Below are 12,848 nucleotides of genomic sequence, written 5' to 3' on the forward strand. Positions count from 1 at the left end.
CGATTCACTTTTGCAAATAGCGTACGAGATTTTGCCTAAAACAAAAGGATTTCTGGAGATTTTCAGATAAAATAATAGGATTTTCACAAAAGGTGTACGAGACTTTCTTAGAGTGATTTGCCCTTCGTTTTCGGGTGTGGAATGGTTACATTGCGCTTCGCAGAATAAATAATAGCAAATAAATAAAAAAGTATTATTTGTGTCCAAGCAAATGATAAACAATGTCTCTTGAAAGGAATGTTTAGAGTTACGATTCTGAAAAGAACTATCCATACAAAATTTACATGAAACTCAGTTCACGTGAACTAAAGTTTGTGGACAATTATGCCACCCGCCATTATTGAATTTCCTAGAAACCTTTTAATGTGGTCTTCACATGAAGTAATAAGTATGACCTAGAGGCGGAGGCTGGATTGGAAGCATTTCAGTTTTGATTTGCAGAAAGATGGGGTCGATGGATATGGGTAATACCATGGAAGGAGAAATTGACGACTCTTTATACAGGTAAATTTACTTTAGTACAGTCTATTTTAACATTGTGTCAGATAACTAAAAAATGGCGAATGCTTGCAAATTCACGATACGCCATCAACCAGTCTGCAGAGTATGGCATGTGCACACCGGAGATATTTTTGTGCAAAATCTGTTGCACACCGGGTATTTTTGGGTGTGGCAACTAAGATGAGTGTGGCTTGGTGTAGTCCCATAGAAAATGTCAGCTGATAAAAACAAGCACAGTTTTGTATGAACAATTTGAGGTATCATGAATCTTACTTGACAAATATACAAAAAGAAACTTGCGCTATCTTCAACAGTATACTTCACACGCATTTTTACGGTGAAATGCAAATTCACAAATTTTAACCACAACAGGGGAAAATAGTCGGTGCACACCAGCACACCAGACATTTTTGGTTGTGCACACCGGCACACCAGGCTTTTTGCTCGTGCACACCGGAGATCTCGTCGAAAAGTGCCATACTCTGCAGACCGGGCCATCAAGATGTTTGTTAGGCCCAAACATTTTCATGTCGGTTTAAGGAAGTCTTTCCCTTTCTGTGAAGAAACACTTTAGACTTTTTACCAGCTAGTGGTAAGAAAATCAAAAATTTGTCTGAATATTCACAGTAGCAAGTTGTACTTAGTGAATACTTACATAATTGTGCAGCACTCTTGTGGAAAGAATTTTTCTTCTTTGCCGTATGATAACACGTATATATATATTTATTCTGTATAAATACAAAGACATACAATTTTTTGGATAAAAACCAGGGGCTTTGTTTTGACACAAGTAGGACTGGTGTATGTAGAAGTTTCCTCTGGCCTTTTCCATTGAAAAAAGGAACCTCAGCTAGCTGGGAAGTTTTTTATTAATCTTACATATATGTACAACTTTCACTATCTTGCAAGGATAATTGGGCATAGCATATATATGTTTTGTAGCATATTTTCTCACTGCCCGGCCTGCCAGGAAAACAGTAATTACAATTTTTGCAACAAAACTATATAGATTTATGTATCTTTAAGATACGATTTTAACAGAATGGGCTTTACTTCCACCATTTTATGCAGAGTAAATATCCTTCATTCATAAGAGAAGTCCCCAGACAACTGTTATGCTTGATTTTCCTGCACTTGTTGAAGCAAGTTTTATTCAAGCTGTATGTGGTGAAAGCCCAAAAAAAACTATTCTTGAGTGTTTTTATGCCATGTCCTGGCTGGGTTGGATGTTTCTCCTATGAATTGAAATTACTTTACATTAAAGAATCACAACATTTAGATAATTTAATTCAAAGTCCTGTCAGGCCAACAATGTTTGTTAAATGTTTATAGATAATTGCAGAGAACGAAAGAATGTCTACATTTTCTCTTTTTTTAAAACATGCAAATGAAGCAGTTGGGGTCATTGTTGGGGTCAAGACATTTCTTTTATTGGTCAAATAATCTGGACACGTTTCTATCACTTAATCATTTTGTCATATGTGTATGCTAAATTTTGTCTGAATATTGACGTCATCGGCCCCTCAAGAATTTTATTGTCATAGCAAAGTGTAGTTAAGTGCAAAGTTGAGATGAATATCCCTATATTAATATGATAGATGTCATGCATGTTAATTGAAGATTGATTATTTAATTTTCTAAATATTTCCCTATATAACTGAGAGATAAAAAGTGAGGGAGACAGGTCATTTAGAACATTTAGCTCTTAATCCAATAAGCTTTCAATGCTGTAAGTTCATTTATCTGCTTAACTAATCTGTTATAGTCGACAGCGATATGTTCTTGGAGATGATGCAATGAAGATGCTTTCCAAATCAAATGTATTCATTGCAGGAATGGGTGGAGTAGGAATAGAGATTGGTAATACTCAACACTATTTCCTCCTTCCTCTTTTTCAAAGTGTGACAAAAGATTGCCATATTTGATAAAGTTGTTTATTTTTGTTCAAACCCCTTAATTTTCAAATTTGGCATCTTGTTCAGGTGTAGCCTCTTTTCTTCAATAGTATGTTTCTGTTCTTTGCCAGGTTCTTTCAACAATGCTACCGAATTTTATAATTATATTTTCCATATTTAAAAGCAAAACCTCCTCTTCCAGTAGATAAAAGTATTTGCAGTATTTTGCTTATCATTTTTATCAGCAGTTTGTATTTTTTCTTCTTCTAAATTTAATGAGAAAATATCTGTGGGGAGGTAATATTTTGTCAAAGATACTTCGTGGTGTGATTTTTTAGTTTTGAAACTGGCTTTATAGATAGCTGTCATGAGTTTCCTGTTGGTAAATTTGGCATTCTCTATTGGTCAAATGGCATTTTCTCGCAATAAAAAAGGGCATGGCCTGTAATTTGAATTTTGTCCTCCCTCTCCCATAGCCTGATGGCTGGCACTGACACTTGCGCTCAATATTTGTCTTATATCATCACTTTTAACAGTGTCATGATCTCTTTGTTTATTTTGACATGTAAATTAGCAAGGTCATCCAAGGTTTAAATGAAATGAAGGTGTTTCAAATTTCAAAACTCATGCAGGGTTAATGCTTATCATTTTATTGCAGCAAAAAATGTTGTGTTATCTGGTGTAAAGGTATGTTAGAGGTTTTATTTCTGTGTAGCACTGCACAGGTAGAGATAAGTCCTTTTGCCTAAGTGAACAACCAAGCATAACAGATAGGTCATGCACATCTATAGCTAGATAGGTCCTGCAACTTTGAAGCATGATAGATAGGCTCTACACTGTTCGATCTATAGCTTGAACAGCAAATACTGGTTTTTTTCAAGCAAAGCTGGATATTCAGAAGTTATTGTACTTTGATAAAGATTTTTGATCAGTGCTTTCACAGTAACATATTTTGTATAGATATCCTAACAAATAAAGGTACATTTTCATTTTTATACATATACTATGTCATGTCAAATATCAAATAGTATTATAAGGAAACTGAATTATAGAGTGTTCTTATAAAGAAGTCAATACTATGTATGCATAACTTTTAAACAAACTTTTCCATTCTTTTCAGTCTCTTACCATTCTTGATCAGAAAATTGCCTGCTCAAAGGATCTTGGTGTTCAGTTTTTTTTAAGGGAACAGGATGTCAGAAATGGAAAAAACAGGTATTTATTTAGCTTTTTGAGAATGAAACTTCTTCTCTTGTTCATAAGAATAATTTGGACTCATGCATCTCAAGCAATTTGAGGAAGGGTTTCTTTTGATGAGAATATGATTATTCAATTTTTTTTAACATTTTTAATTTTTCACCTTAGAATTGCTTTGTAGCCATTAGCATATTGACGGGGAGGCAAGGGGGTGGACGCTGCCCTTATGACAAAAAGTCTCTTTGCAAAGAGGCAGTTTCTAGTACATAGCTAAAAGACAAGACTTGTTTAATTTTCTGGTCCTTTACTCTCAGCATGAACACAAGATGTTCCCTTTTCTTTGAAGCGACTAAACATTCTGTTTTGTTACAGTTTATAGTCAGACATTTTTTCTCACTCTCACTTACGACAACATCAAGATGCATTTGTAGATCACTGGCAGATTCCGCTAACAAAACTGTGTCATCTGCATAACTTATGTTAGTTATATTGCTTCCACCTACCCTCAGACCCTTCTCGTTATTTATCTCTCTCAAGATCTTTCCAGTTTAATGGTTGAAAAGATCTGGCGACATCACACATTCTTGTCTAACCCCTCTCACAATATCTGTGTAGTTACTGCATTCACCATCGACTCTAATGCATGCAGATTGATTCCAGCAGAGATTCTGCAGCAATTGAAGGTCTTTTTAATGCATATCCAACTTTTGTAGTTCGTCAAACATGTCATCATGACGAACTTTATCACACGCCTTGCTGTAGTCAATAAAAAAGATGAACTCAGCTCTTTGAATTTCCACAGCTCTTTCTGCTACCATCCTCAGCACAAAAGTGGCATTCCTAGTTCCCGAGTCTTTCACAAAACCGAGCTGCTCTATTCGAATCTCTTGTGAGATTCTGTTCCTAGCTCTCATGAAGAGGATTCACAAAATGATCTTCATGATGTGACTCATGACACTAATGGCAAGATATTGTTCACAGTCCACCGCATCTGACTTTTTCGGAAGAGCTATAAAACAGATTTTCTTAAAGCATCGGGAAATTTTCCATCATCATACATTTTATTGATTACATTCGTCAATTTTTCTACTCCGTACTCTCCTAATGCATTTAACATTTCGACAACTACTCACTCTGGCCCTGCCACTTTGTTCTTTTTCATCTGTCTAATCGCAGCATGAACTTCTGACTTTAGAATCTTGGGTCTCTCAATTGGATCTTTAATCTTTGGTAATGGTTTCCTTACATCGTGAAATAACTCTCCAACATATTCCGTCCACCGAGCTAGAATATCGTTCTTTTCAACCAGTATTTTTCCATCCTTTGTTTTGATTACATCTTATGTGAATGTTTATTTATCCTCTTATCAATTTCTTCGCATTGAGCTTCCAACCACTTCTCTTTGGCTGCCTGACACATTTGTTTGATATTTCTATCTACAATTTTATATTCATTACTTCCTCTGTTATCGATTTTCTGCCTGCTCCTCATTAGTGATATTATCTCTTCTGTTGTCAATTTACTTTTACTTATTTTGTCTTTCTCTGGAACCTTTTCTTGTACCGTTTCAACCAGAATATTCTTCATTGCGTCCCATGTGAGTTCTTCACCTTCATCAATTAGTCTGTCAAATATATTCTTAACTTGTGTTGAGTATTCCAGACGAGCACCTGGGTCATTAAGTCGTTTGAAATCGTGAGCCTTCTCTACCTTAGGCTTTTTCACTTTCTTCAGTTTTGATTGGATAGCGCAGACCACGGAGTTATGGTCACTTCCACAGTCTGCCCCTGGATATACTTTTGCTTGCTTAACGGCACCCTTAAATCTATCATTTCTGGTGATATAATCAATCTGGTTCCTTGTTAGGCCACCAGGACTTTTCCATGTGTAAACTCGCCGCGGATGTTCTTTAAACCAGGTATTCGCTATTATCATATCATTCATATCACACTATTGTATCCATCTGTCTCCACGCTCATTTCCTACCCCATATCCATACTGCCCTACTGTTTTACCATCTTTTCCACTACCAATTTTTGTATTCAAATCTCCCATGACAATATTGATTTCATCTGATTTACATTGGGCTTTTGCTTTCTCCAAGGTTTCGTATAAGTTGTCAATCTCATCTCATCTTTCTGTAGTGGGCGCGTATACCACTATTATTGATATATTAAAAGGCTGACCATGCAACTTAACAAGGAGAACTCTTTCACTAACGGCCCAGTATCCCATTATGCATTTTTAAATATTGCTATCCATCAAAGAGTCCTACACCTTTTTCATGCTTGTCCTACACCTGCATAAATCATTCTATAGCCATTTATCCTCATTATTTGGCCATCTGGTTTCATTAATACCTAAAATATTGATGTTAAGTCTCATCATCTCTTCTTTCACGTTTTCCAACTTCCCAATTTGATATAGGGTTCTTACATTCCTCGTTCCCACTCTGATAGAATTCCTGTTGCGTAGAGCAGCTTTTTGACGGTCGGGATCCACCTGACGCACATGAAAGACCCTACCGGACGAGGAACCTTGGGTTAGCAGTATCTTTTATATGGTTTGCGGTTCTAAGGACCTTATTACATAGGTGTTTTCATCGTTGTGCTGGGATATGACCCCCTCTTCCTCACTTGAGGAACTTCCATCTCTTGTTTCTAGTCACTTGGTAGACAAAGCTTAGGTGAGACTTTTGTACACATGGATGACATTGGTTATGAAATATGTTTGGTTTAATTGTCTCCCTAGATTTTTGTACTCTGTGGTTGATGCAACAAATGTGTTGTTACCCTGAAAGTCAAAGGACTTTTGGTATAGGCACTGATATTTTCTTTGGGCAATCATCGCGGATTAATTTTTTCAATGATTCGGGTTTGTGGTTGGCTCATTTTCCGGTATATATCCCGAAGTTTTGCCTCAGTTCTTTGTTTAGGTTTTTCCAGACCTGTAAAGCATCGTGTTGTCAACAAAAAGTTAACCTTTTTATGTTAGTAAGCATCTTATGAAGTCATTTAGATATAACAGAAAAATGCCAGGCCAGGCCTATTAGCCAATTTCTACTTTTGCTATTGTTTTTCGCAACATTTTGTGCAGGAGCCCCCTTGTAATTTTGATAGCACTACACCCCTGATCCTAGGGTAACGCAGCAAGTGGTATCAATTAGTGTGGAAAAAGGGATATACCACGGGGAGAATAAAGATAAGGCGAGAATCGCTCTCGCCAGCGTTATCTTTCGCTACATCCCCTTCCGTCGATATCATGACAAATTTACTAGGAAGACGGGTGGTGATCTCCGTATATATATATGATATCTATCAACCCGACGGAGTATTGTCAGTTTCTGCTACTTTACCTTTTTTAGTGACTGCAGCAGCCATTTTCTCGCAAAAGTTTTACTAGCATATGAGACCTTAAATGCACGTTTTGCGGGTAATGCTTGAGCAGTTGGCTTTCCCAATGCAAAATCACGAAGTGGAAAGGCTGTTTTGGGAGATTGGCAATCGTTCAGAAATACGTGTCGCTGGCCGACGTATGAATGTTTTGTTGCAAAATGTCTCTCCTGGAAATATTTCTCTGATTAAATTCCAGAAATTTGATATGTTATGTATTTAAAGAGACAAGTATTTGTGTTATTCTTGCTTGTATAATGGGAAATCTATATCTTTCTTTGAGACTGTGGCTTTTATAATAATCTTATCGCACTCATTGATGTAATGCCTTTCCGTAGTTAACCATGGGTGGTTTTCACCCTTTATCTGTTTCTGTGTTAGAAAGCCCCATAGAAAACGACTTGATAACACATCTAACATATTAGGTAGGCTACATTGATGCTACATCGAACTTTTATTCTTTTGGCATTTGCATTGGTTGTAAGTGCTCTCAGCTTTTTAGTAATAAAAAGTTTTTCATTTCTGCATCGGTTTTCGCAGTTGCTGCAAGACATTGTTATTTTTGGATGTGGAAAACCATATCTTGCTCTTGAAATCATGTCTTGAAAATACCGGCATCATCGTACTTTTACCATACTGTGTCAACTCCGTCAGCAAATCACCCTGAATCTAATTGCAGCCGTTTGAATGGTATCTTCTTGCAACTTTGATCCTACCCAATACTTCCTTTACAGTTTTTCCCATGATTTTTCTGTCTGCTTCTCCTTCCCTTTTCCAATGCAACTGTCGTTCTACTCTATGTAACTCTAAAATGTTGAAACTTGCTTAATGACATCTGTAGATTTTTCCAAGAAGGAAGCTTCTCCAAAGCATCTATTGATATAATTATTTGTTTTGCTGTGTTGTTTTGATTTTTCACAAAACTGGACAATCCATCAATAAGCTAATCCCAATGGTTAGTTTATGAGATGGCTAGACCAATGCGAGATTGGCTGGAATTCTTGCCAGCGTAATTCGCTAATTAAGCTCATAAATTGTATTTTATAAAGCTTAGAAGAACAAATCATTCTACTAAGAACATGGAAGGTCAATTTTAATGTGAAATTTACTGGAAGGTCGTGAAACTAAGCCATGATGACAATTTTTCATGCTATTGGCAAGATAAGCGAGTTTTTTTCTGTCTTTGTATAACTGTAAGGCTTTTTCTATTGCTGATCAGTCCTCTATCTAATGACTAGTGACAACTCAAATTTTATGTTTAAACACTTTCAATGTTTTTGCTTTTTTGCTGTTTCAATTGACCATGCCAGATTGCTTATCCATTAACTGTTGATTTACATTGATGTACATTAACAGTTCTTTCAGTCATTTTCCACTTCAATCGCATATGGTATATTTATGAGGAGAATATTAAGGAGATTTTCATCAAATTGGAACCAAAATCTCAGTGAGCTGTCAAGGTTAACAATCTGCTCAAAAGGATTGGGCCTTTGTGAACGAAATCCTTTTTGAATGGGAAACATAACTTAAAGGCCTAATTATTAGCCAGGATGAGTACACCATTACAAAAAACAGCCTAATTCCTCTAACGGTTGGAATTTCTATTCAATTTTTCAGCTTGTTTTTGCCAACGGCTAAAAGTTAAGAATTTTCATTGATGTGGTTACAATGTTATTAGAAAGTTGGAATTCCAGTCATTGACTGGACCAGACGTTCTTTGCTGTGTCGTTAAGCAGGTTTTCACAAGTAACTTCAACAAAGTTTTTACCAGCTTTCTTATCAAAATTGAGCTTTCTTCTAAATATTTGTAACACTAGAAGAATTTTAATCAGGCATAATAATATGAAACATTACTTAAAGGATGCTAATTCATCAATTGTCCTATGTATTATTAGTGGCTCGGGTTTTTAAGAATGAAGACATCACAGCACAGACCTAGCAAAACGCACACATAAACATGTAATTTTTTTTACAAAGACAATTTCGTATCTATTCATCTTTTTCATCGAATCAAAAAGTTTTGCTTGAAGCAGTCTGATGCAGTTCTTGCCCTTATTTTGTCACTAATTGTAAAATAGTCATTTGGCAAATAGTCTGGCCGTGTTTATGTGCATTCATGCACGTTCCAACTATTTCTAATTTCCTTTCCAGGAAAGCGAGTATGTGAAACTGAGCTCTTATGCTCAGATAAGTTTCAGCTTCTATATGCGCGGAAAAATATACAGTATTGTACAGTTTTGATTGAGGGTTTTACCCTAGTTAATACCTTACTCTTGCATATTTAAGGTGAATTTATACACACTAAGGGCACAGCTATCTGTTTTCAAACCTGTTAAGTACTCGAATAATTTATGAAAAGTTGTACCTTTTTTGAGCCAAAATAAGGAATTTAGTTATACTAAATTACAGCTTCATAAGGATCTCGACGAAACATTATTGATGTCTTCCTTTCATCTAGTAAAAGATTTATTTTTAGTGAAAAAATAGAAGAATGGGTGTTGGCAACATGTATAAATTATTGAATCTGTATTCCCAAAACCTGAACTTAGAGCTTGAGCTAATACGGCACGTGAATATATCGCAGTGAACCGGCAGCCTTTGTAACAAGATGCCATTTAAATTGGGAAGGCTTTGACGGTTGTTGGCAAGCTTAATGTTTGGTGTAGCGTTGTCCAGAAACATTTGATGTATATAAGTTTGCAATTCCATTGGATTAAAAGCTAATCAGGGCCACATTAAAAGGAATTTGCTAGATTCCATGTCGTCTGGCCATACGGCGATCTGGGTGTCCGTCAGCACAAAAAAGGGAATGTGTCTTTCTGTTGAATCAAAATATCTTGCGGGCATAGGATCCTAAGATGCTTTATAAAGGGGCTTGTAAAGGTGCTTGCTTGTATATTCTGCTGAAGATATCACAAGTCAATTCTTAATGCAAGTACTGATAAAGATAATTGTAGTTTTTAGGGCAAGTTGCTTGAACAGACAGTAGCTTTATTGCGGGCTCGATTCCATGGGCCTGTTTTATGATCCCAGGGTTGGGAAAAGGCACACCTGCACTGGATTGCAATTTGCATCGGTCCTGCTATGTTAAGCCTCATTTTAGTTTTATTGGTTGAAGCAAAGCAGTAGATGTGCGTTGATGTCTTCGTAGTGTAAGAGCTTTCTTACATTGTCTCGAATTTTTAGCGCATTAGATGCCAGCAGTATTAAGTGCGATACCTAGCTACCTGCTATATTTGCTACTCAAAGTTAGATAATGTATAATATATTATATATAAGGTTACGAATGCAGATGAAACAAATGTGACCTTGAGCGAAGTATGTGCGCAGTTTAATAATTCTTGTTTACTCGTGAGCTATGGTAATTATTTTACTCTATAACAAATAGAAAAAAGACTGTCAGACTGTCTTATCTGTTTCCTGTTTTATTTGGAATACATGCGCCACATGTTAATTGTTTATGTTCTGTTTTAGAGCTGATGGTTGTGCTGGTCGATTGGCCGAATTGAATCCCTATGTGTCAGTAAATGTTTCCAATCACGATTTAACCAGCGATGATCTAAAATTCCTTCATCAGTTCCAGGTATGTAAAACACACGCTCTACATTAAGAGTGAGTTTTCCAATAATTATTTTCTACTCGGTAATGGTATTACATTATAATGGGCGTCCTAAAAGTTTGAGCTGTTCTTGTGGCTTCTTGGACGAAAGTTGGCTGAAATATCTGCCATTATGTGACTGACAGACCGATGAAATTAGAACCACACAATCCCCCCATAATTAGATACGATGACAAGAATTACTAAGTGCATATAGAATAATATTTTTATCCGGCTTTAATCTTCTTTCTTTTAGAAGTGGTTTAGATAAAAATAATTTCGCTTCGGAGTTTGGATGTCCAGATTTAGTTCGCTGGTCTAGGAATATTTGGACCTTTTTCACGGTACAAGCCATTTTCCTAATGGTACTTTTTGTGACATTGTTTCATAACCAAGCCATACTAAGAATGCTAATAACCATATTTTCTCGAATACTCTGTTACAAAAAGCAAAAGGTTGTGCTTTTTTCTGTATTTTTCAATTATTCGCGGCTGAAGCAATTTAAAATAGCCAATCTCATTATTTTTAGATAATAAATTTGTTCCCATTATCGTTAAGTTGTTTAGAGCTTAATTTCAAGTACGGGAATTGTTTGAAGTCGGAGAGTGGAATGCTACGATAGGAATCTGGTAATACAAGATTTTTTAAGCCCTCACAACAATCTATTGAAACACAAAAGGTTCGATTGTAAACTTACGAGCATTACGAAAAACAGAAAATGGTGCATCGAATTTGAATTAACAAGTTTTATTTAGAGAGGGATATTTGCAGCTGCAAACAACAGACTATGGTGTTTTTCATGAAATGTTCCAAAGGGGTTTTCAAATTGGTACTGATATACATGCTTAACCAAACATAAGAAAAGTTTTACTCGTGTAAGTTGCAATCTGTGGTGGTTGTGACAGGGTTGGTCATGTGATCCGAGTAATCATTGAATCGAACTCGCATTTTTGTGGATTCGTTTCCGAATTTGTTTCTGTGAAGTATTTTAGTTTTATTAAACCCTAAAGCCATTTTCTTTAAAGTAAGTGGATTGGATATCTCAAATATATAAAATAAAACAAAGAATATATATTATTTTAGTGCTTAATTGCATAGACAATGATTGCCTTTTATACTGGATATTTTGGAATTTTGGATTTTCTAGCTTTTATCTACTTATAAACTTGATCATTCCGCGGCTTACCAACCATGCATTTTTACCCATTAAAGAGAATTTTAATATTGATATAGCCAATTCAAGGAGATAAATCTTCACTGAATAGAAACTGACAGCTATAAGTGGTGCTTTGAATCAAGTTATAATGGACTTAGTGTGGAATCCCATTTAGAGGTTGATACTGGGATAGCCAATAGGCGCATGCTACTGTCTTGTTACTAGCTCGTACTCACAAATCAAGGAATATCTTTAGCATTGTTATGATTATTGCTTTAGCTGTCACCTCCACTTGTTTATAACATATTTTTACTATCTTCTTTAAATCTAATTAACCCTTAACATTTCGCCCTCTGTTACTAATAAGGAGTATATCTTTTAAAATTTTGCACCTTCATGGTCACAGCTTTAACAGTGGATAGCAAAATGTGCCAGAGGAGGGAACTCCCATATAAGATAAAAGTAACTTAAAATGACACTTAGATTAAAGATAATAGCCGATTCGTAGACATTAGGTCACAACTGCAATTTACTGTAGAGGTATCAAACACCCCTGTTTTTGCAATAGCTGTTTGACAACATCGTTGGTTGGTGGATAAAATCCTCTGAAAGTCGGTAAAACGGGAACATTATAATCTTCTTGTATAGTTTTGGCGGTATATATTTCTTTTTTGCTCTCCCCTTGTTACCTAAAACACTACCCCATCCAGCCTGAAAGGTGAAGATACCCATCTTTTTATGACAGTGCCATACCTTATATCTTTCACCATGAACAGTATTGTCACAGGCCTTTGATAACATATGATCTCATTTCACCTGGCCTTGCTTACGTTTATTGCTTACGTACCTTTTGCCTTTTTAATTCGGGTTAACTCTGATTTTCCTATCATTTATTATAGTTTCCTTGGCAACATATGTTTGAAAAGCATTTTAAAGATTTTTAAAATGATAGTGGCGAGGTGATACTCCAAGTAAACATAAGTTCATATGGCGTCCACACACGAATGATACAAATACTTTGCAAAAACCCATAACATCTTTCCGCGCCAATCAGAAATAGAAAAAAAAGATGAAGAGCAGGATATTGCATTTTAATTAGCTTTGCTCAA

At 35.9% G+C, this 12,848-nt stretch overlaps 1 protein-coding gene across 1 annotated transcript in view; it reads left to right on the forward strand.

Moving 5' to 3' along the window:
- Nucleotides 1-371: 371 nt before the first annotated feature.
- Nucleotides 372-12,848, forward strand: part of LOC135686977 (ubiquitin-like modifier-activating enzyme 6) — a 38,880-nt gene continuing 26,403 nt past the window's right edge. The window contains exons 1-5 of the mRNA XM_065203393.2: nucleotides 372-504; nucleotides 2,267-2,361; nucleotides 3,055-3,083; nucleotides 3,517-3,611; nucleotides 10,460-10,568. Of these exons, the coding sequence (XP_065059465.2) occupies nucleotides 446-504; nucleotides 2,267-2,361; nucleotides 3,055-3,083; nucleotides 3,517-3,611; nucleotides 10,460-10,568 (387 nt within the window). The 5' untranslated portion in view covers nucleotides 372-445. The remainder of the gene's footprint in view (nucleotides 505-2,266; nucleotides 2,362-3,054; nucleotides 3,084-3,516; nucleotides 3,612-10,459; nucleotides 10,569-12,848) is intronic.

Source organism: Rhopilema esculentum, chromosome 20 (genome assembly GCF_057945365.1).
Source record: "Rhopilema esculentum isolate cy_ngs chromosome 20, ASM5794536v1, whole genome shotgun sequence".
NCBI classification, from domain to species: Eukaryota; Metazoa; Cnidaria; class Scyphozoa; order Rhizostomeae; family Rhizostomatidae; genus Rhopilema; species Rhopilema esculentum.